Below are 24,228 nucleotides of genomic sequence, written 5' to 3'. Positions count from 1 at the left end.
CGGGGACTTGCTTCCATTCAGCCACAAGAGCATTAGTGAGGTCAGGCACTGATGTTGGGCGATTAGGCCTGGCTCGCAGTCGGCGTTCCAATTCATCCCAAAAGTGTTCAATGGAGTTGAGGTCAGGGCTCTGTGCAGGCCAGTCAAGTTCTTCCACACCAATCTCGACAAACCATTTCTGTATGGACCTCGCTTTGTGCACAGGGGCATTGTCATGCTCAAACAGGAAAGGGCCTTCCCCAAACTGTTGCCACAAAGTTGGAAGCACAGAATTGCCTACCATGTCATTGTAATCTGTATCGTTAAGATTTCCCATTAAAATCAGCCCCAGACCATTATTCCTCTTCCACCAAACTTTAGTTGGCACTATGCATTGGGGCAGGTAGCATTCTCCTGGCATCTGCCAAACCCAGATTTGTTCGTCAAACTGCCAGATGGTGAACCGGGATTAATCACTCCAGAGAACACGTTTCCACTGCTCCAGAGTCCAACGGGAGCAAGCTTTACACCACTCCAGCCAACGCTTGGCATTGCGCATGGTAATCTTAGGCTTGTGTGCGGCTGCTCGCCATGGAACCCTATTTCATGAAGCTTCCGACGAACAGTTATTGTGCTAATGTTGCTCCCAGTAGCAGTTTGGAACTCGGGAGTGAGTGTTGCCACCGAGGACAGACAAATTTTACCCACTACACACTTCAGCACTCCGCGGTCCCGTTCTGTGAGCTTGTGTGGCCTACCACTTCGCTGCTGAGCCGTTGTTGCTCCTAGATGTTTCCACTTCATAATAACAGCACTTACAGTTGACCGGGGCAGCTCTAGCAGGGCAGACATTTGACGAACTGACTTGTTGAAAAGGTAGTATCCTAGTGTACTTATTTTGTTTGCCAGTATCTTAAATGGGCAATCTGAGATTCAAACAACAAAGCATCCCACCACTTTTTTGATGAACAGTTGAGGGATGGGGTAAAACAGCTGAAATGATCTCATTAGGCATTTATACATTATATTCATCAAGAATCAATGAATATTAATAATTGATTTAAAAGTCCAAATATGTATATACCAATCCCAGATTACTAAAGTAAATCCTATGTGAAGAGCCTGTCATAAAGACAGACAGACCTTGTTCCATGGATTATCTTTATTGCAGAGAGCAGTCCAGTTCATTGTCATTTGAGCATACCAGGAATGAAATAAAGAATGCAGCAAATACACAATCCAAACACTCACAAGTCTGTTTTAATCATTCAAACAAAGAGCATTAACACATCTATCTCCATATCGGAAACCAGAGTGGTGTGTATTAGGGACAGGAGTTTTTCCTGGTCACGTGGGTAGGAAAAACTGCTGGGTCCCTACTTGTTGCTTAGACACACTACGGCCCAGAGTTTTTCCTGATGTCACACAGATAGGAAAAACGAATGGCCCTAGTGTGTATATTTCTAAGTGTGCCATTGGTATAGACCAGAACAGTGCATGTTGTTACACGGTAACACAGCACTGTGCTGTAGTGTTCCCTCAGAGTGACATGTAATACAGTAGAACAGGAACAATGAGGTATAACAGTAGGCAACAGCACACTATAATCCAGCCCTGATAGATTGTAACATTAGAACAGAGCCCTAGAGAGATAGATGGAAGTTTGACCAACATTAATGCCGTTCCATTCTTCCAGTATTTAGACTCTCGTTCTAAATTCTAGCTACTCAGCTGGTTTGCATAGCTGGCATAATTTAGGATCATTAACAGGACCGTTACTGTATTGGTCAATATTGGCTGCTATGGAACCATGTGATACTATCTCAGAACATCAGAGTGCTTTTTGGTGGCCAAACTCTCTCTCGAGTCAGTCAGTCAGCGTTGCATGATACAGTGCTGCACGTGAGTGGCTCTGTTTTCTTCTGTAGTAGTTCAAACACTACATATATAGTCCACAACAACAGGTCTTTAAACCCAATCAGATGTTTTCAAGTCTGGTCCTGGGGACCCACAAGGTGTGTAGGCTTTTGTTTCAGTCCAATACTGTGAGTCTCCTGCACCAGGATTGAAGATCACTGCCCCTAGTAGACACTAAAATATAACACTGAATTGGGTAGAACCATATAAAATGGGTTCAACAATGATTATTACCACTGAAAGCAGCATGGAATGGATCACCACCCTACCGAAGTACTATCATACCGTCGTATACAGTGAAATCAACCAGGATTAGACAGTGATGTTATATATCTGCACTGGCAGCCAAATAGTAGTCCCATGTGGATGACATCATTATCACTGTCTAATCCCCATTTAGACTGTGTGACCGTCAACATGAGGTGGAATCCATAACCCTGTCACAGTTCAAGCCATTCCATTTCTAGGGTCTAATGACCTTATCTGACCTTTGGCATCTCAACTGTGAGGCCACTTATCAATAAAACAGATTGAAAACCAATCAATGATTAATACACCACAATGCCCCTACCAGCTTTAAGGGAAATAATAATAGTAAAATCCTACATGCAGGAAAATGATAAAAACCAAACCAAAAGTAATCCTACAAGTTTAGACAGGCAGCCCAATTCTGATCTTTCCTTCACCAATTGGCCTTTTGACCAATCAGCTGTGATAAAGATAGGATGTGATTAGTCAAAAGAACAATTAGTAGAAAAAATATCAGAATTGGGCTGCTTGTCTAAATGCAGTCTAAGTACAGCTGCATGGGTGTACAAGCAGAGCAGAGGCACAGCATGGAGAAAGAAAATGTTTTTACAATATCAGAGTGCTTTTAGTAACCTCTGGGAGAGAGAGGGGTTGGGGAGAGAGAGAGTAGAGGAAAGAAGAGTTGAGTCAGAATGTTAAAGGAATGCAAGTCAAGGAAAGGAAAATGGAATGAAGGTGCAGTGAGTGTAGAGGGAGAGATCAAGCACTTTGTTTTTTAAATTCATTATTTCTTCCCTTGTCCCTCACTCGCACTCGTTTTCCCGGAGGACATCGAACATGTTGACTGTGAGGCTGGTTGGCCCCTTCCTCTCCTTCACTGCCGGGTGTCCAAACCCTTCGTCTTCATCATCCTCATCATCATCAGCGTCCCTATCCCTCTCCTCCTCTGGCTCAGAGCTGGACTCTCCCTCCTCCTCCTCATCCCTCTCTCCTGCCCCCTCCTCTTCCCTCCGTCCCTGTAGAGCGATGATCTCTGCCAGGTCTGGGTGGGACTCCCACTGCTCTGTATATCACAAATCCATTAGTTGAATAATTAATCAATCAATCAATCAAATAAACACTTTTCTTCGTGTTTTTTTGTACAAAGCCCCAGTCATCAGTTTAAAGGACGGAAGCCAGATCAACATGAACATCAGCTGTGCGCAGTAGATCCCCTTCCCCTGCGTGTCTGTCTGCCCTTTTAAATATGAGTCTCTGGTTGTCTGTACAGTAATGATATAGTGATATGCCTCACTGTTTGTCATGACCGGTCTATGACCTCTTTGATCATTGTATGACCTGTGCACTGACCTCTCTGATCGTTGTATGCAGGTGGTCTGAGGCACAGACACAGCCTGCCGTCAACGGCCAGCCGCAGCAGACTGTTAGCCGCCCGATACACGTCGTTACGAGCTGCCTTCGCTGTCTTATAACCCCTCCTCTCTGCCCAGGCTGTGAGACAGACAGGGAGAAAGAGAGAGAAGAGGGAAGAGAGAGAACAAGAAAGAGACGTAGGGAGAGAAAACAAAAATCGATAAATTGTTATAGTATTATAATTTCAACTATTCCTGAGAATTTCCCAAATGTCTCCCTGACATCCAGACAAGAGGGCGTGTTTCAACAGTTTAGAACCAGACCAGAGGTTCTAGAGCCAGACTGGAGGTGGTCCTTACCCTCACACACGTCCCAGGCTGTCCAGCTGTGCTCGGGCCCCTGCTCCCTCTCCTTCTCCCCCCCCTTGGGTGCATGCTGTGGGCCCTCCACGCTGGGGTGCCGGAGCTTGAGCACCGACAGGAAGGGGGTCCGCTCACACAGATAACCCACAGAACTGTAGGGCTCCTGCAGCTGAGACACTGGGTAGATACCAGCTAGGATCTAGGGAGAAAGGGGCAGAGAAGAGGAGGGTGAGATGGAGGAAGAGGCGTAGATACAGAAAAGTGTTTAGAAAGAGTAAAGCATGATAAAAAAGATAGAGGGGGAAGAAAAAAAGTTGAGAAAAAGTTTGAAAAGGGTTGACGGGTAATGATTGCTTTTATACACAAAGGCTCTCCGCAGTAGTTGAGACTTAGGATTGGTACAGCCTTCAAATGGCCAGAGGGAATATAATTTATTCTTCTATTCTCCAAGACATTTCCTTCACAGGCTGTCACCAAAAAGTGATTCGACCTGGGATTCTAAGGGAATGGGAGGACATAGTACACATACAAACATACACACCCTACCTACTCCCTCCTCTCAGTTACCTGTAGTTGTTTGTTGACTAGTGAAGGGAAGACCAGTCCAGGGCAGTCACACAGTTTGACAGTGGGTGTGAGGTAGTAGGTCTGGAAGTATTTGGTGTGGCCGGGGGTTCGAGACACACTCACCACCTTCCTACCTACCAGACTGTTCAATACTGATGACTTCCCCACGTTAGGGAAGCCTAGGGAGGGAGGGAGAGAGAGAGACACGTATATTCATATTCCCTTTGTAGTAGACATTTCTGAATGCCAGAGGGAGTTGGTGGAGAAACAAAGCTTTGAGGTACACAAGCATAACTTAATTTATCAAGTTACTAATCAGTGACAACAAATTAGTGATTGGGAGGTAGGAAAGCAAGCTTCCAACATGGCCGCTCACCTATACAGCCCAGCGTGAGTACGCCATCTTTATACAGCTCCTGGGAGGGGCTGCTCATCTCCATGGCAACATCACTCTGGTGCTCCACTAGCACAGAGTCCGCCCCCTCTGACTGCTCTCCCTCTGGTCCCATAGCAACCGCATCTCTCTGGATCTTCTTCTCCCAGCTGGACAGGTCCACTACAAGGGGGTGGGGGGTAACAATGGTGAACACTCCCTACAGCCAATCATTCTGCACACTTCTGGAAAAAAGAGGATAATCGGGAAGCAACCTCACTTGTCTTCAGCCTATTTTAAGACTACTTCCATTCAGTGTTGGTTCTTCTATGATATACCCTTACAACCCTGCACCCACAGATCTTTGTACGAAGACATCAATCCTTCATTCAACAGTAATTAGCTATGCTATGGAAAGTACCTGGCCAAAGCATTAAGTCATTACAGACTTGCATGGTTAGTGTTACGAATCCCTTTGGCCCGACAATCTAGGGGGGATGCTAATGGGACCCGTAACACAACTCATGCAAATTATTATAGTGACAACGTAACAGTGTGAACAAAAATAACCACAGACAACTAAATTACTACCGTCAAACACTCAAGGTTTATTTAAAAACACACGGTAATGGGGGGAGCAGGAAAAGGGGCTGAGCGGGACCCAAGGAATGAAAGAATAATCCAAAAACACCCCTAAGCTAGACTAGCCTACTTCACAAACAGCTAACTAACTAACCAAAAATACAGGGGGTGGTCCGCCCAGTTCTAACTAGTGTTTATATAACAAAGTTTACCTACGGGTAGTGTATGCCCAAGGGCGACTTGTCTGGTTACCCCCTTTTCCCACCATCAAACAAACACTCAAACACCATAACCAAAAACAATACTCACAGATGGGGACCAAGTGACATGTAGCTGCAAAACACACAAGCGATCTACAGACAGAAGGCATTTACAAAAGAGATTGAGCTGGGGAGAAAACAACTGACATGTAACTCTACTCTCAGTATGAGCCGAAAACACACTCTTGTGCCTCAACACAAACTCGTCTGCCAACACAGACGCTTCTGACAGGGAGGATACTTTCTGTTCGTTTAGGTACACTACAATGCGTTCAGGTAAGCAATTTTTAAACTCTTCCAACAAGATTAACTCCCGGAGAGAGTTAAAATCAGTTACCTTGCAAGCAGCATGCCATTTATCAAACAGATTTCCCTTCTCTCTAGCAAATTCCACATAAGTCTTACTAGAAGACTTTTTATGAGACCTAAATCTCTGTCGGTATGCCTCAGGCACAAGCTCATAGGCGCGAAGAACAGTAGCTTTAACCACTTCATAATTTAAACTGTCCTCAAGAGGTAGCGCTGACAAAACCTCTTGAGCTTTACCAGTTAATTTACACTGAAGTAATAGGCACCATACCTCTTCAGGCCATTTCAAGGCTACGGCTATACGTTCAAATACACAAAAATAGGAGTCAACCTCTGACTCTCTGAACACAGGTACTAAGGCAATCTGCCTACTAATGTCAAAAGTGTTGGAAGCTACAGCTGGTGAGGACTCCTCACTAACAGTCGCTGCAGGCCTGAAGGCTAGCCTCGCTGTCTCTGCCTCCAGTTCCATCTGGCGCATTTTTAAATCTGCCTCAATTTTACACATCTCCAACTGGAGAGTCTCTCGCCTTTCCTCTTTTTCTGCCTCAATTTTACACATCTCCAACTCTGGAACTGCCGCTGTTCTCGTTCTGCCTCAAGTTGGAACTGTATGGAACGGACATCCCTCCTGGCATCACCGGTTGAAAGTGGGGAGAGTGGATCAAAACGGGGCAATGTGGCTGGAGCTTTAGCCTCGCCCTCAGACACCACCGGGCTTAGAGGAGCAGCAACATCCCCTACAGGGGTAGTAGGCTCAGGCAGCGGTAATACAAGCACCTGTTCTTCCAACAAAACATTCAACACTAGTTGTTTAACCTCCGCTTTAACTAAACCCGGCGGAATCGAAACCGAATAATGGTCAGCCAAGGTCATTAAATCTACCCTACGACATCTATCAAAAACCTCCCACGAAGGGTTATCCAAAAAGGACTTCAAATCAAAAGTAGCCATCTTGAACTACTACACAAGAGCCAAAAAAAATAGCAAACACTAATGCTACTTCAGCACAGCGCTCAACACTGAACTATACCACTACAACAATTTGCATAAGCGGTATGGGTGTCAATAAAGACAGATCCCGGATGAGCGCCCACTTATGTTACGAATCCCTTTGGCCCGACAATCTAGGGGGGATGCTAATGGGACCCGTAACACAACTCATGCAAATTATTATAGTGACAACGTAACAGTGTGAACAAAAATAACCACAGACAACTAAATTACTACCGTCAAACACTCAAGGTTTATTTAAAAACACACGGTAATGGGGGGGAGCAGGAAAAGGGGCTGAGCGGGACCCAAGGAATGAAAGAATAATCCAAAAACACCCCTAAGCTAGACTAGCCTACTTCACAAACAGCTAACTAACTAACCAAAAATACAGGGGGTGGTCCGCCCAGTTCTAACTAGTGTTTATATAACAAAGTTTACCTACGGGTAGTGTATGCCCAAGGGCGACTTGCTGGTTACCCCCTTTTCCCACCATCAAACAAACACTCAAACACCATAACCAAAAACAATACTCACAGATGGGGACCAAGTGACATGTAGCTGCAAAACACACAAGCGATCTACAGACAGAAGGCATTTACAAAAGAGATTGAGCTGGGGAGAAAACAACTGACAGGGGTTTTAAACCAAGGGAAAGGGACTGTGATTGGGTAAGGGAAAAGGAGCAGGTGTCTTCTGATTAGCGACTGATTGATGACTGATTGGGGAATGATGATGGTCACCTGTGAGTAGGGGAGAAGGAGAGAAAAGAAATACACACAGGATACACACAGAACACTTGTATCCGTAACAGTTAGCAATACATGTGTGAAATAGGTACTAAGCCACCCAGGTGGGTGTGTCCCTTTCACCTTTTCCTGCTGTGATTTCCTGACACGCCTTCAGGATGTGGGTGGGGCCTCCAGCATGTCCCCACCCACATGTACCCTTTTTTCTCATCCTCTTCTTCTGAAGCACTAGAGACACAGAGACAGATACAGACAGTGAAAAGGTTCATCTGGTGATCCAGTACACAGTTCAACATCACCAAACAGCTCTCATTATTGTCCCTCGTCTTGTGTGGCACTTTCGCTCCAGCACAACCACCCTCACTCCCACCCACCTGTGCTGTATGGCTGGCCGGGGTGTGATGTGAAGCAGACACAGTGGAGGTGGGGGAACTGTGTATGGAGGTAGTGTGTCCAGGCCAGCACCAGGGGAGGGGGACACAGGTCAGCTTTGTTCAGCACCATCACCACCTGCTTCTGCAGCTCCCCAGTGATGTAGTGGTACAGCGCTGGGGGAAACTGCAGCACCTGCATGGGAGAGACACACCAGGAACTCTCAGAACACATTCATTAAGACATGCATGCTCTGTCTGACAAACGACGTATAGACTGGTACTGACCATGAATAACTTACCCTGTCTGTGGCTCCACCTGGTGGATACTCTATGTATTCAATTCACCATATGGTTCAACGCATAATGACACCATAATAGTGACTATTAATTACATTATCATGGTGACAGTAGTAAGTTAATATTGATACTATGGTACATGACTAGTAGCAGATAATGACAGTAGGAGGAGTTTAAAAGAAATGACCCACCGGGTGCCTGATGTCCACGATGAGCAGGATCACATCGGACATCTCCAACACTCTCCACAACTGTCTCCACGTCTGAGAGAAAGAGAGGGGGAGAGATGAAGAGGGTGAGAGATGAAGAGGGTGAGAGATGAAGAGGGTGAGAGATGAAGAGGGGGAGAGATGAAGAGGGGGAGAGATGAAGAGGGGGAGAGATGAAGAGGGGGAGAGATGAAGAGGGGGAGAGATGAAGAGGGGGAGAGATGAAGAGGGGGAGAGATGAAGAGGGGGAGAGATGAAGAGTGGGAGTACAAAGTCTAAAGTTATATGAAGAATATATAGGTCTTACCTACCCTAGGTTTTGCTCAGTGTCAGAGAAAGAGGTGGTTTTTAAACGATTCATTCAAGTTTATAGAATATTGTAGAATTAATAGCTCTTTATTTATCCATCAAAATGGACCTTTCTGCTGACACAATACGCCTCCCCCCCGTAACTAGCCGGTCACTAACCTCAAGGCTACCAGCTCCCTGAAGAGCATTTATAAATGGTTCTGAATATATCGTTTCCTCACCTCCAGGTTGTGCTCAAAGTGGCTGAGGGATCCAGGTGGGTTTCTGGAGTGCAGGTCGTTCAGATATTCCCGGTATGACTTCTCTTCTTTCCTCAGCAGCTCCTCACGATTCATCCCATAGTTCCACGGAGGTCGGCGCGGAAACTCAAGACCTGAGATTGGAGGTCAGTGGCACAGATACGTCAAGCATTGACACAAAGTGAAAAGACCATGTCAAAACTCCCACTAGAGTGGTTCTTTATTTAACAGCATTGAGAGGCTCAGGGTACAGGTTACGTACCAAATCACACCCTATAGTGTACTTCTTCGACCAGAGCACAATGTTGACTTAGGTCAAAATGAGTGTACTAAATAAGGAATAGGGTGCCATTTGAGACAGAACCTTTATTTAACAGCATTAAGAGGTTGTTGTGAGGCTCAGGGTCAAGGAGCTCTGACCTTTCTCAGTGGGGTAGATGTCGTTGATGTCAACCTCCAGGTCTTTGTCTAACATCTGGTCCAGAACCTTCTCTCTGGCAAGCTTCTTCCTCCTCTCCACCTCCTCTCTGCTCTCCTTCTCAAAGTGCAGACGGAACCTGAATGGACAGAGAGATGAGAATAGCTGTGTGTAGAAGGGGGAAATTGGGCAGGGTGAGTGTGTGAAGGACACAAAAGCATCTGTGTGCAGAGTCATGAATATCAGGTGTGTGTGACGTGGGTGTTTGTTCTGACAACAGCAGTTTTTGTAATTTACCATTGACCTCTGTCAAAGTTGTTTGCTCATGGTTCCGGATTCCTACAGTAACATGTTCTCATTTAATTATTTAGTCTCTTTCGTCCTCTTACTCATAATATCTACAGACATAGACATTGCTCTAATTAATCTTTTCCATTAACCCTTTTGTTCAAGCCCAGCAATAATGTATTGGTAACTCACCTATTGGGATCGTATCTGCCCTCCCTGATGCCGGGCTGCTGGTTTATCCTCCTGACATCTGTGGTTTCGCTATCTGAGGTGTCCGACTGCCTCTCCCTGTCCATCCCCCGCTCCACACTGGCATTACGGCTGCTGGGCCCTGAGCCTGGCTCACCTGAGGAGGAGAGGTCATCATAATCAGAGAGTTACATTGAACCCTTCCCAAATGGCACCATTTTCCCTATATAGGGCACAACTTTTTGTTGTGCACTATATATAGGGGATAGGGCGCTATTTGGGACACAAACATACAGAGGACAGAATGAAAACTAGCCTCTGTGTCAGCACTTGGTACCAAACAAAGACCACATTCCACAACGTTCTACTTTTGAATCGAGTGCACATACTTTTACATATATGCTATCTACATTGCATAACACATAGCTATCTATACATTTAGTAATCGTCTCAATACTAACCTTATGTAATAAATCGACAGTGGATGTTTTCATAATAAATATATTTTCATTACTAGCTGTAGAGTGTAGGTATGTTATCTCCAACACCTTTTGTTATACCCTCAATTTGGGATAGCTTAGCTTTCCTATTACATAATTTGATACCGAGTCTGCGCAGTAGAGCTTACACAAAGTGAAAACAATACCAGTGTAGTACAGTGATGCTGATTTCGGTGCATCAATACTTTTCCACTTCAGCCCCATCAATGACAATGATTGACGCCAGCAATACAATTGAGCGATAAGGTCACACACATTGCTAGCTCTGTAACGTCACCTCCTTAGCTAGCAAGCAAGGTACTAGCTAGCAAGCAAGCAAGGTAGCTAACGTTTGCTAGAAAGACCCAAATATATAAGATATGCATGTTATGGCAAAAAATAATGACGTCCCTATTCTTTAATTGTAGCTAATTCGTACAAATATATCGGGCAACATGACATAGTGCTGTTGTTCCTGAAAGCACACAGCTAACTAGCCAAGTTACTCAACTCTCCACGTAACGTTACAAGTTAGTAAATTAAAAGCTAGCTAACGTTAGCATTTTCGGCACGCACACTTTCTGGCATTGCAGCTCACGTTACCTCTCTTTCTTTCCCGTTTCACTTGCATCTGTTTCTTCTTCTGTTTGGTGCTGAATGGCTTTTTCCGAGGCATGTTTGAATGAAAAATGACAGTTTCGTAGTGTGGGTTTCTGGTAGCTAAGACAGAAATACAGTAACGTCGTTATTTACTATCATGAAGTTTCTCGACTCCTACACTTTTCACCCACCCGACGCCATCCGGCACTGCAGAATTTTTTTTGAATAAGTTGAAAAACCATTGAATGGTAATACATGTTATTATACAGTCTATATTTACTTATTTTTTAAACAATGTAAATGTTATGCTTTTGAATCCTTGTCTGACAAGACATTGCAAGTTAATATTGATAAGAAAAAAAACATTTAAAGAATGGTATAGTAAACCTCCGATTACTCTAATACTCCGATTACGCTAATGTTGTTCACGACACACGTGTTATTTGCGTGACACATCACACTACAGGAGATCAATGAACCAAGCGTTTAGACAGACAGGCAATCAACAGGACAAATTTACGTCTACAGCTGTCATATTCAAATGTGACATTCAAACTAATACCTCTGTGGTTACAATAAATTAAACAGCAGCATCTCACCCTTCAAACATAATCTTTATCATTACTGCAAGTGCACAATGCGTTACAGGAAAGCAAATTGTTGGATTTCAGTGAGGTTTTTATTGTTTGAAAAGGGAAAACACTATTTTCATAGGGATCAGTCTGTTTGTAAAGGCTCATACACTTTAGTATAACAGTAGTGGAAGTATAGTCAGAATATATTTGGATAACAATGATATTCTTAGGACACAAAAAATAAATATGACAAGGATTACATAGAACAAGTACCAGCTGATCACATTCACTTCCCAGTTCTTACAGGGTCATGTGAGGTAAACATGGCTCTATGATTGGCTTCTGGACTGAGGCTAAATATCAAAGTGTTATATAGTATAGATTATACATTTATTTTTAATACACACACACACACTGGTATGTATATCAATATATACTTTTGCAGATCCTACTTCCCTTTTTCTTCTCAGTGAAAAGGATTTGTGAGCACATTTTACAAGGTAGATTACAGTAACCATCATGACAATGATGATGTAATCCAAACCTGATAGTATCTGTGGGAAAGTAGAAAAATGTACCTTAACAATTCTCTGTTAGTTTCAGTTATACACTTCACGGACGTGACCACAATCAAAGTTGTGTTTGTATGGAGTAGAAGGATCAAAAAAAAGAGAAAACATCTCTTCACTCATTGTTCTCTTTCAGTCATTTTTTGTCTCTCTTCCACACCATTGCAGTGATGGACAGAGAAACACTCCTTTACCAACAGTATACACTAGCCATTCATTATAAAAGAGTACAAAAACACACAAACTCAACATTGGTAAAATGAAATAAAAGTGAGAAACGAGTACAAAAAGTCCATCTCTGTTCAAACATCTCTGAACTTCCTCTTCCATTACCCACCTTTCAGGCACATCTTCCTATATCCCCTCTGTATTGCTTTTATCCAGTCTGTCCATAGGCCTCCTCCAGTTTCTCTCAGTCTCTACCACTCTTCCCTCCCACCCCTATGAGTTTAGGTGCTCCACCTGAATGGTGGAGGTAGCCACGGTGAGACAGAGGTCCTTGTGGGTCGCTAGGTCCGCCACACTGACTGTTTTGAACTGGATGTCCCCTGCAGCGACTGTCTTATACTGGTGCAGGTCAAAGGGGCAGGATGCCGTCTCTGCCTGAGAGTAGCTACCCTGGTTTTGTCCTTGTCCATGATCTCCACCTTGTCCTCCGGCTCGGCCTGCCCCACTATTGGTGCCCTCTCCTCGGCCTTGGCCATGAGAACTTCCCTGGTTCTGGGTATGGCTTTGGTTCTGCTGAGAGTGCTGTGCAGCAGTGACCGCCGCTGCAGTGAGTGGGTCTGAGTTGTGTTTCTGCATGTGTTTCACCAGGTACGTCTCCTGAGAATAGAATACAGAGGGTTAGAGCGAGAGTTGACAAGTGTGCACCAACACACACTATGCCAGACATGCACACTGTCTGAAGCCTGTGAAAATGTCTGTTGAAAGTTAAAGGTCTGTGACTACTACATGCTGGGTGCCTTAACAGTGGTGTTTCTCTTACAGAGGTGTATGTGCGGTTGCAGAGGCCACAGGAGTAGAGCTTGGCGTGTTTGACCGTGTGAGTGGACATGTGGACTTCCAGACTGGCCGCGTCCGTGTAACCACGGTTACAATTGGTGCACTTGAAGGGTTTGTCCTTGTTGTGCTGCCGTCTGTGGGACTGGAACAGAACAGGACCGTTCAGGACTCATCTTCAAATGGGTATTTGTAAGAATGTAACTACTAAGGGTCAGTGTTACTGAGCTTTCACCACTTGGAATAAAAACCAAAAACCAAAGAAAATGGACAGTAGTCACCTGTAGGTTGGAGAGTTGTGTGAAGGATTTCTCACAGCCTGGATGAACACACTTATAAGGCCTGTCTCCTGTGTGGATCCTACAGAAGAATGGGAGAAATGTAAATGGGCCCACCATATTCTCCTTTCAGCTACCCTGTGATCCACACCATTACAGATGAGGGAGATGAAACCACTGTAGACTATTGAGATGTCCCCAGAGAGAAAAAAACGATAGAGATGCCCCCCCACAGAGACAAGACTATAGAGATGTCCCCACCCTACACAGAGACAAGACTATAGAGATGTCCCCACCCTACACAGAGACAAGACTATTGAGATGTCCCCACCCCACACAGAGACAAGACTATAGAGATGTCCCCACCCTACACAGAGACAAGACTATAGAGATGTCCCCACCCTACACAGAGACAAGACTATTGAGATGTCCCCACCCTACACAGCGACAAGACTATAGAGATGTCCCCACACCACACAGAGACAAGACTATAGAGATGTCCCCACCCCACACAGAGACAAGACTATAGAGATGTCCCCACCCTACACAGAGACAAGACTATAGAGATGTCCCCACCCTACACAGAGACAAGACTATAGAGATGTCCCCACACCACACAGAGACAAGACTATTGAGATGTCCCCACCCTACACAGAGACAAGACTATAGAGATGTCCCCACCCTACACAGAGACAAGACTATAGAGATGTCCCCACCCTACACAGAGACAAGACTATAGAGATGTCCCCACCCTACACAGAGACAAGACTATAGAGATGTCCCCACCCTACACAGAGACAAGACTATAGAGATGTCCCCACCCCACACAGAGACAAGACTATAGAGATGTCCCCACCCCACACAGAGACAAGACTATAGAGATGTCCCCACCCCACACAGAGACACAGAGACAAGACTATAGAGATGTCCCCACCCTACACAGAGACAAGACTATAGAGATGTCCCCACCCTACACAGAGACAAGACTATAGAGATGTCCCCACCCTACACAGAGACAAGACTATAGAGATGTCCCCACCCCACACAGAGACAAGACTATAGAGATGTCCCCACCCCACACAGAGACAAGACTATAGAGATGTCCCCACCCCACACAGAGACAAGACTATAGAGATGTCCCCACCCCACACAGAGACAAGACTATAGAGATGTCCCCACCCTACACAGAGACAAGACTATAGAGATGTCCCCACCCTACACAGAGACAAGACTATAGAGATGTCCCCACCCCACACAGAGACAAGACTATAGAGATGTCCCCACCCTACACAGAGACAAGACTATAGAGATGTCCCCACACCACACAGAGACAAGACTATTGAGATGTCCCCACCCTACACAGAGACAAGACTATAGAGATGTCCCCACACCACACAGAGACAAGACTATAGAGATGCCCCCCCACAGAGACAAGACTATAGAGATGTCCCCACCCTACACAGAGACAAGACTATAGAGATGTCCCCACCCCACACAGAGACAAGACTATTGAGATGTCCCCACCCTACACAGAGACAAGACTATAGAGATGTCCCCACACCACACAGAGACAAGACTATAGAGATGCCCCCCCACAGAGACAAGACTATAGAGATGTCCCCACCCTACACAGAGACAAGACTATAGAGATGTCCCCACCCCACACAGAGACAAGACTATAGAGATGTCCCCACCCTACACAGAGACAAGACTATAGAGATGTCCCCACCCTACACAGAGACAAGACTATAGAGATGTCCCCACCCTACACAGAGACAAGACTATAGAGATGTCCCCACCCTACACAGAGACACGACTATAGAGATGTCCCCACCCCACACAGAGACAAGACTATAGAGATGTCCCCACCCTACACAGAGACAAGACTATAGAGATGTCCCCACCCTACACAGAGACAAGACTATAGAGATGTCCCCACCCTACACAGAGACAAGACTATTGAGATGTCCCCACCCTACACAGAGACAAGACTATAGAGATGTCCCCACCCCACACAGAGACAAGACTATAGAGATGTCCCCACCCTACACAGAGACAAGACTATAGAGATGTCCCCACCCTACACAGAGACAAGACTATAGAGATGTCCCCACCCCACACAGAGACAAGACTATAGAGATGTCCCCACCCCACACAGAGACAAGACTATAGAGATGTCCCCACCCTACACAGAGACAAGACTATAGAGATGTCCCCACACCACACAGAGACAAGACTATTGAGATGTCCCCACCCTACACAGAGACAAGACTATAGAGATGTCCCCACCCCACACAGAGACAAGACTATAGAGATGTCCCCACCCTACACAGAGACAAGACTATAGAGATGTCCCCACCCTACACAGAGACAAGACTATAGAGATGTCCCCACCCTACACAGAGACAAGACTATAGAGATGTCCCCACCCTACACAGAGACAAGACTATTGAGATGTCCCCACCCCACACAGAGACAAGACTATAGAGATGTCCCCACCCTACACAGAGACAAGACTATTGAGATGTCCCCACCCTACACAGAGACAAGACGATAGAGATGTCCCCACACCACACAGAGACAAGACGATAGAGATGTCCCCACACCACACAGAGACAAGACTATTGAGATGTCCCCACCCTACACAGAGACAAGACTATAGAGATGTCCCCACCCCACACAGAGACAAGACTATTGAGATGTCCCCACCCTACACAGAGACAAGACTATAGAGATGTCCCCACCCTACACAGAGACAAGACTATTGAGATGTCCCCACCCTACACAGAGACAAGACTATAGAGATGTCCCCACCCCACACAGAGACAAGACTATTGAGATGTCCCCACCCTACACAGAGACAAGACTATAGAGATGTCCCCACCCTACACAGAGACAAGACTATAGAGATGTCCCCACCCTACACAGAGACAAGACGATAGAGATGTCCCCACCCCACACAGAGACAAGACTATTGAGCTATCCCCAGAGAGAAAAAAAACTATAGAGATGTCCCCACCCTACACAGAGACATGACTATTGAGATGTCCCCATCCTACACAGAGACAAGACTATAGAGATGTCCCCACCCCACACAGAGACAAGACTATAGAGATGTCCCCACCCTACACAGAGACAAGACTATAGAGATGTCCCCACCCTACACAGAGACAAGACTATAGAGATGTCCCCACCCTACACAGAGACAAGACTATAGAGATGTCCCCACCCTACACAGAGACAAGACTATAGAGATGTCCCCACCCTACACAGAGACAAGACTATTGAGATGTCCCCCCCCACACAGAGACAAGACTATAGAGATGTCCCCCCCCCACACAGAGACAAGACTATTGAGATGTCCCCCCCCCACACAGAGACAAGACTATTGAGATGTCCCCCCCCCCACACAAAGACAAGACTATTGAGATGTCCCCCCCCCCACACAGAGACAAGACTATTGAGATGTCCCCCCCCCCACACAGAGACAAGACTATTGAGATGTCCCCACCCCACACAGAGACAAGACTATAGAGATGTCCCCACCCCACACAGAGACAAGACTATAGAGATGTCCCCACCCCACACAGAGACAAGACTATTGAGATGTCCCCACCCCACACAGAGACAAGACTATTGAGATGTCCCCACCCTACACAGAGACAAGACTATAGAGATGTCCCCACCCTACACAGAGACAAGACTATTGAGATGTCCCCACCCCACACAGAGACAAGACTATTGAGATGTCCCCACCCCACACAGAGACAAGACTATAGAGATGTCCCCACCCTACACAGAGACAAGACTATAGAGATGTCCCCACCCTACACAGAGACAAGACTATTGAGCTGTCCCCAGAGAGAAAAAAAACTATAGAGATGTCCCCACCCTACACAGAGACAAGACTATAGAGATGTCCCCACCCCACACAGAGACAAGACTATAGAGATGTCCCCACCCCACACAGAGACAAGACTATAGAGATGTCCCCACCCTACACAGAGACAAGACTATAGAGATGTCCCCACCCTACACAGAGACAAGACTATAGAGATGTCCCCACCCTACACAGAGACACGACTATAGAGATGCCGCCCCCCACACAGAGACAAGACTATAGAGATGTCCCCACCCCACACAGAGACAAGACTATTGAGATGTCCCCACCCTACACAGAGACAAGACTATAGAGATGTCCCCACCCTACACAGAGACAAGACTATAGAGATGTCCCCACCCTACACAGAGACAAGACGATAGAGATGTCCCCACCCCACACAGAGACAAGACTATTGAGCTGTCCCCAGAGAGAAAAAAAACTATAGAGATGTCCCCACCCTACACAGAGACATGACTATTGAGATGTCCCCATCCTACACAGAGACAAGACTATAGAGATGTCCCCACCCCACACAGAGACAAGACTATAGAGATGTCCCCACCCTACACAGAGACAAGACTATAGAGATGTCCCCACCCTACACAGAGACAAGACTATAGAGATGTCCCCACCCTACACAGAGACAAGACTATAGAGATGTCCCCACCCCACACAGAGACAAGACTATTGAGATGTCCCCACCCTACACAGAGACAAGACTATTGAGATGTCCCCACCCTACACAGAGACAAGACTATTGAGATGTCGTCGTCCCCCCCCCACACAGAGACAAGACTATTGAGATGTCCCCCCCCCACACAGAGACAAGACTATTGAGATGTCCCCACCCTACACAGAGACAAGACTATTGAGATGTCCCCACCCTACACAGAGACAAGACTATAGAGATGTCCCCACCCCACACAGAGACAAGACTATAGAGATGTCCCCACCCTACACAGAGACAAGACTATAGAGATGTCCCCACCCTACACAGAGACAAGACTATTGAGATGTCCCCACCCTACACAGAGACAAGACTATTGAGATGTCCCCACCCTACACAGAGACAAGACTATAGAGATGTCCCCACCCTACACAGAGACAAGACTATAGAGATGTCCCCACCCTACACAGAGACAAGACTATTGAGATGTCCCCACCCCACACAGAGACAAGACTATTGAGATGTCCCCACCCTACACAGAGACAAGACGATAGAGATGTTCCCACCCCACACAGAGACAAGACAATTGAGATGTCCCCACCACACACAGAGACAAGACTATTGAGATGTCCCCACCCCACACAGAGACAAGACTATTGAGATGTCCCCACCCCACACAGAGACAAGACTATTGAGATGTCCCCACCCCACACAGAGACAAGACTATAGAGATGTCCCCACCCTACACAGAGACAAGACTATAGAGATGTCCCCACCCTACACAGAGACAAGACTATTGAGCTGTCCCCAGAGAGAAAAAAAACTATAGAGATGTCCCCACCCTACACAGAGACAAGACTATAGAGATGTCCCCACCCCACACAGAGACAAGACTATAGAGATGTCCCCACCCCACACAGAGACAAGACTATAGAGATGCCGCCCCCCACACAGAGACAAGACTATTGAGATGTCCCCACCCTACACAGAGACAAGACTATTGAGATGTCCCCACCCTACACAGAGACAAGACTATAGAGATGTCCCCACCCCACACAGAGACAAGACTATAGAGATGTCCCCACCCTACACAGAGACAAGACTATAGAGATGTCCCCACCCCACACAGAGACAAGACTATAGAGATGTCCCCACCCTACACAGAGACAAGACTATAGAGATGTCCCCACACCACACAGAGACAAGACTATTGAGATGTCCCCACCCTACACAGAGACAAGACTATAGAGATGTCCCCACCCCACACAGAGACAAGACTATAGAGATGTCCCCACCCCACACAGAGACAAGACTATTGAGATGTCCCCACCCTACACAGAGACAAGACTATAGAGATGTCCCCACCCTACACAGAGACAAGACTATAGAGATGTCCCCACCCTACACAGAGACAAGACTATAGAGATGTCCCCACCCCACACAGAGACAAGACTATAGAGATGTCCCCACCCCACACAGAGACAAGACTATAGAGATGTCCCCACCCCACACAGAGACAAGACTATTGAGATGTCCCCACCCTACACAGAGACAAGACTATAGAGATGTCCCCACCCTACACAGAGACAAGACTATAGAGATGTCCCCACCCTACACAGAGACAAGACTATAGAGATGTCCCCACCCCACACAGAGACAAGACTATAGAGATGTCCCCACCCCACACAGAGACAAGACTATTGAGAGGCCGCCCCCCACAGAGAAAAATATCTATTGAGAGGTTGCCCCCCACAGAGAAAAATATCTATTGAGAGGCCCCCCCCACAGGAAAGTCTATTGAGGCCCCCCCACAGAAAAAAAAGTATATTGAGGCCCCCCCACAGAAAAAAAAGTATATTGAGGCCCCCCCACAGAAAAAAAAGTCTATTGAGAGTTCCCCACAGAGAAAAAGTCTATTGAGAGTTCCCCACAGAGAAAAAGTCTATTGAGAGTTCCCCACAGAGAAAAAGTCTATTGAGAGTTCCCCACAGAGAAAAAGTCTATTGAGAGTTCCCCACAGAGAAAAAGTCTATTGAGAGTTCCCCACAGAGAAAAAGTCTATTGAGAGTTCCCCACAGAGAAAAAGTCTATTGAGAGTTCCCCACAGAGAAAAAGTCTATTGAGAGTTCCCCACAGAGAAAAAGTCTATTGAGAGTTCCCCACAGAGAAAAAGTCTATTGAGAGTTCCCCACAGAGAAAAAGTCTATTGAGAGTTCCCCACAGAGAAAAAGTCTATTGAGAGTTCCCCACAGAGAAAAAAGTATATTGCGATGCCCCCATAGAGAAAATACTATTGAAAGGCCCCCACAGAGAAAGGGGCAGATAAGTAGTACATCACCCTCACCTGTTGTGCTGCTGTAGATGACTGAGCTGTCTGAAGGACTTCTGACAGAAAGAGCAGGTGTAGGGTTTCACCCCTGTGTGGATGCGGATGTGCTGGGCCAGATAGCTGGAGTTGGCAAAGGACTTAGTGCAGTGGGGACACTTGTGGGGCTTGGACTCTGTGTGGTTTCTGGAAGCAAGAAGATAGAGGGAGGAGGGGAGAACAGTGTTGCTTTTCTTTAAACCTTGATTGATAGGAAAATCACACTTAAACTCCCTCTATTACTCAGTGCCTGACTTCTAAAAATTACATTTCTCTAAAACGTAACAGTATTCCACTCTGACTCAAATTATTTTCAAACTGATCGTGTGTGTGTGTGTGTGTATGTGCACACGCAATAGAGAAGCAGCAGTGAAGAGGTAAGGATACCAAACAGACAGACAAGAGACAGAGGGACTCGAAGTAGAGACTACACACAATCGTGCGCACGCACACACGGCCTGCGTCTTCCGTTTCACAGACATCCACACAAATACACACACACAGTGCTAGCAGCCAATAGAGGGGAGGGGGCAGGCTAGGTAAAGCCTGTAGGGTAGAGCAGGTCAGGTGGAGCTGCTGTGAGCAGTACCGTGTGTGCTGCTGTAAGTGACTGAGCTGTCTAAAGGACTTCTGGCAGTAGGAGCAGGTGTAGGGCTTGGCCCCGCTGTGGATGCGGATGTGCTGGGACAGGTAGCTGGAGTTGGCGAATGACTTGGAGCAGTGGGGACACTTGTGGGGCTTGGCCTCTGTGTGAGACTTGGAGTGGATCTGCATGTCTGACTTACTGAAGAAGGTCACTGCACACATCCGGCACCTACGGGACAGAGAGACAGACCAGGGAGGGAGGGAGGGAGTTGGAGGACGAGCGGGAGAATGGGAAGACATGGAGGTAGAATGGGAAGACATGAGGGAAATGAGGGCATGAGCAGGTGAGAAACAGAGAGATGAAAATACAAAAAGCAAGGACAAAGAGACAGGGACATGAGAGATGGGCAAGGGGGAGGAAGAGTGGAAGAAGGGAGAAGCATGAGACAGCAAGTGGGGAAAACAAAAGGGAGAGAGCAAGAGAAAAAAGACAGGATAGAAAGCAAAAAACAAGGGAGCAGATGAAATGAATGAGGGATGTGGAAAAGCAGACAGACGGAGGGAGGGAGGGGGGAGAGAGAAAGAGGGTGAAATCAGTGAAAACAGCAGGAAAAAGAGCAGATTCTGCTGAAGCAAGAAATAGAAAGACAAACAGAGATAGCTTGAAAAGTAGGGAAACATTTATGAAGGAGAGAAAAAGAGAAAAAAAGGAGGACATAAGTAGGCGAAGGAGTGCGTGTGCAATGTGTGCAGGGATGCGCGTGTGTGTGTGGGGCGGATGCATGAGGGAGGCAGAGAATGTGTCCATGCTGCAGAGTAAACACACAGTGTGTTCCAGAGAGCAGGTACATACACATAGTGAAATACTTAAGCAGGTGTGTGTGCTGCCATGCAGTGGAGTCGTTCTGTGGTTTGTGTGTGTGTGAGAGAGAAAGAGAGAAATGCCCGTGCCCAGCAGCACCTAGTGTTCATCCACAGCCCGTGTCTAACCTCTCTGTCCTGACTCTATCATCTACAACATACAGACATACGGGTGTGCAAGCATTCCACAGCTTCACATTCCTATGGGGATGCACAGAACAGCAGGTGCTTTTTGGCCCTTCTGTGATGCGGTAGGTCCGTACCTGTAGGTCTTGTTGCAGTCTTTCCCGCTGTGGTTCTCGTCTTCGTTGGCGAGGTCGTACGGGTCAGTTGTATAATGCTGCGAAGACATAACCACCTATCAAATGTCACACAAACATTAGAATCATGTCCATCATATTAAAAAGGCACACTGTTGTAAAAGTCTACATTTGCTTTTTTTGTTGCTTAGTCTGAAAACCAATAGCCTGAGCTTAGTCTGGAATTGTTTTAGAGGGAATAGGTTTTATTTTGGTTACTATGGAGTTACTATGGTAACTGTCTCACCTGCCCTCCCGATGCCAAGTGAGCCAGAATCAACGCCTCATTTCCGGCAGAGAGGGTGTGGCCACCGACAGGCCCCCCCCTCCCTAGTGTCGACTTCTTCTTCCTGCCCCGCTTCAAAGGTGTCGGCATGACAATCACCTGGGGGGTTCCACCTTCCTGTTTCTTGTCTAAGTGAAAAATGTGTGTCAGAGCTTGACAGTATGTGAGTGTGTATTTTTCAGTGTTAGGATAAAGTAGGGTGGAGACAATCGTGTGTGTGTGAGTGTGTGTTACCTGGAGTGTGCAGTGTAGAGACGATCATGGTGGTGGTGGGATGTCCAGAGACGAAGGACTGAGAGGAGGAGGCAGGAGAGACCAGCTGTGTGCCTTGAGGGGTAGTGATGACCAGACCCGCTGCAGAGAGAGGAACATTTAAATAAGATTCAAAACTGACATTGATGGAAAAAGACAATGCAAAAGTGTGATAAATACTACACTAACAGTTGACACACACACACACCTGCTGTCATGATACCAGTGGAAGGTACGGGCACCACAGTGATGTTCTGGGTGTGAGGGGGGTGTAGGTGACCCCCTTGGCCCTGCCCCCCTCCCTCCTGCTTGGGGACAGTGAGCACAGTTGTCTGGTAATGAGAGGAGGGGAACAAAGTGTTCTTCTCCTGGTCCTTCAGTTGCTTCAGGAACATGGCGTTCTCAATCTGACAGAGAAATCCTTGTTACAAAATTCCAAAAAGAGTAATTGCTACAATCCAAAAGGTGTCACTTGCAATATACTTTAAAATTTTAAACTAACATTTTTCACTAAACTTACCTGTCCTTGTACAGGCACAGGGGACCAGAAGTACTGCGAGTTAAAATGGGAATCCTCCATAATTTCTGCAATGAAAGAGTAACACCGCAATATCACCACTAGGCCAAACAGCTAATCACTCATCAATTGAAATAAAATTAGTTACATTGTTGCACATCCGACTGACACCTTTGGAGACAGGCGACAATAAACTGAAGTCATTTAAAATGTCACTTCACATACGGTAGGTACCTAGCTAGCTAATGAAACAATAAATGGCAACTATGTTGGTACTTTATTTGGTTAGATAGCTGAAATATTTGGACACATATTACAATAATTATGTCCCCGGGTTACACAATGATATGACTTGTTAAAGGCTAGCTAGGTAATTAATTCAGCTGCCTACGGTAAAGACTCATTGTGGAATGTGGTGGTATAGGGAGGACCGTGCTAGCTCGCCATTACATGGGTTTTCCACTTCAAAGTAATTCATTTGGTGATGGGTGGTGATACAATGTAGCTAAGCAATAATTCGAACACATACGATGTCTAGGTTGCTACTTGTTAGCATTTTTCTGAGCTGAAAGTGCATTTCAATTCCTTGCTAGACGTTTACAGTTAGGTAGACACTAATAAAATCACGAGAGGAATGTTCTGACTCTCGCGTTCTTCGACGCCTGTGAAAATAGAAACCGTAAAGCACAAAAAACTGAAGGTGAGAGAGAGAAAAAAAACTATATCCCACAGACTTCCGGCTGTCCAGACAGAGAAGAGACTCGTCGGGTGCAAGTCGCTCAAATTGAAAGTGAAGTAACGTTACTATGATTATGAAGACAAATAACAGCATTTACCCGCGCTGACAGCGCTTTCTCCCTTCACGGAATTCCCGTAGCCCGGTACAGTTCAGAAACTCTGTTCAAATCTTTCAGATTTTACAAATTCAACGAGTTTTTCTCATTTTTTCTTCCTTATGGAGTCGCTTGTCTGCGCTGCACTTCCTTCGAAGAAG

General features: G+C 46.1%; 2 protein-coding genes across 7 annotated transcripts; both read right to left on the bottom strand.

The window, feature by feature from the left end:
- Positions 1-1,221: 1,221 nt before the first annotated feature.
- Positions 1,222-11,306, bottom strand: LOC139564566 (guanine nucleotide-binding protein-like 1). Of its 2 annotated transcripts, none has more exons than XM_071384186.1 (12): positions 11,099-11,306; positions 10,020-10,173; positions 9,542-9,678; positions 9,104-9,255; positions 8,556-8,627; positions 8,068-8,260; positions 7,817-7,921; positions 4,804-4,983; positions 4,428-4,606; positions 3,858-4,059; positions 3,496-3,636; positions 1,222-3,208 (listed from the first exon to the last, which is right to left on the bottom strand). In XM_071384186.1, exons 1-12 carry the CDS (start codon positions 11,169-11,171, stop codon positions 2,949-2,951), a joined length of 1,848 nt encoding a protein of 615 aa, XP_071240287.1. In that variant the 5' UTR covers positions 11,172-11,306; the 3' UTR covers positions 1,222-2,948. The 2 variants fall into 2 exon arrangements, with proteins under 2 accessions (XP_071240287.1, XP_071240288.1); XM_071384187.1 differs by lacking the exon at positions 11,099-11,306 and adding an exon at positions 10,478-10,601.
- A 449-nt stretch (positions 11,307-11,755) lies between these two features.
- Positions 11,756-24,225, bottom strand: LOC139564568 (zinc finger protein 384-like). Of its 5 annotated transcripts, none has more exons than XM_071384188.1 (11): positions 24,071-24,225; positions 23,238-23,302; positions 22,926-23,124; positions 22,700-22,819; positions 22,427-22,593; positions 22,144-22,238; positions 21,024-21,248; positions 20,414-20,581; positions 13,523-13,601; positions 13,228-13,386; positions 11,756-13,064 (listed from the first exon to the last, which is right to left on the bottom strand). In XM_071384188.1, the coding sequence occupies exons 2-11, from the start codon at positions 23,295-23,297 to the stop codon at positions 12,681-12,683; spliced, it is 1,656 nt and encodes a 551-aa protein (XP_071240289.1). In that variant the 5' UTR covers positions 23,298-23,302; positions 24,071-24,225; the 3' UTR covers positions 11,756-12,680. The 5 variants fall into 5 exon arrangements, with proteins under 5 accessions (XP_071240289.1, XP_071240290.1, XP_071240293.1 ...); XM_071384189.1 differs by having other exon boundaries at positions 22,144-22,220; XM_071384192.1 differs by lacking the exon at positions 21,024-21,248.
- Positions 24,226-24,228: the final 3 nt, after the last annotated feature.

Source organism: Salvelinus alpinus, chromosome 35, assembly GCF_045679555.1.
Source record: "Salvelinus alpinus chromosome 35, SLU_Salpinus.1, whole genome shotgun sequence".
Taxonomy (NCBI): Eukaryota; Metazoa; Chordata; class Actinopteri; order Salmoniformes; family Salmonidae; genus Salvelinus; species Salvelinus alpinus.
The sequence above is the reverse complement of the archived record's forward strand: the minus strand, read 5'-3'. Positions and strand labels throughout refer to the sequence as shown.

Coding starts and splice junctions, on each gene's coding strand:
- LOC139564566 (XM_071384186.1), bottom strand. CDS start 11,171: ATGCCTCGGAAAAAGCCATTCAGCACCAAACAGAAGAAGAAACAGATG. Junction 10,174..11,098: donor GAAACGGGAAAGAAAGAGAG/GTAACGTGAGCT, acceptor TCTCCTCCTCAG/GTGAGCCAGGCTCAGGGCCC. Junction 4,060..4,427: donor TAGTCAACAAACAACTACAG/GTAACTGAGAGG, acceptor CTTTCTCCCTAG/ATCCTAGCTGGTATCTACCC.
- LOC139564568 (XM_071384188.1), bottom strand. CDS start 23,297: ATGGAGGATTCCCATTTTAACTCGCAGTACTTCTGGTCCCCTGTGCCT. Junction 21,249..22,143: donor GACTGCAACAAGACCTACAG/GTACGGACCTAC, acceptor TCTGTCCCGTAG/GTGCCGGATGTGTGCAGTGA. Junction 13,602..20,413: donor CATCTACAGCAGCACAACAG/GTGAGGGTGATG, acceptor ATTCTTCTGTAG/GATCCACACAGGAGACAGGC.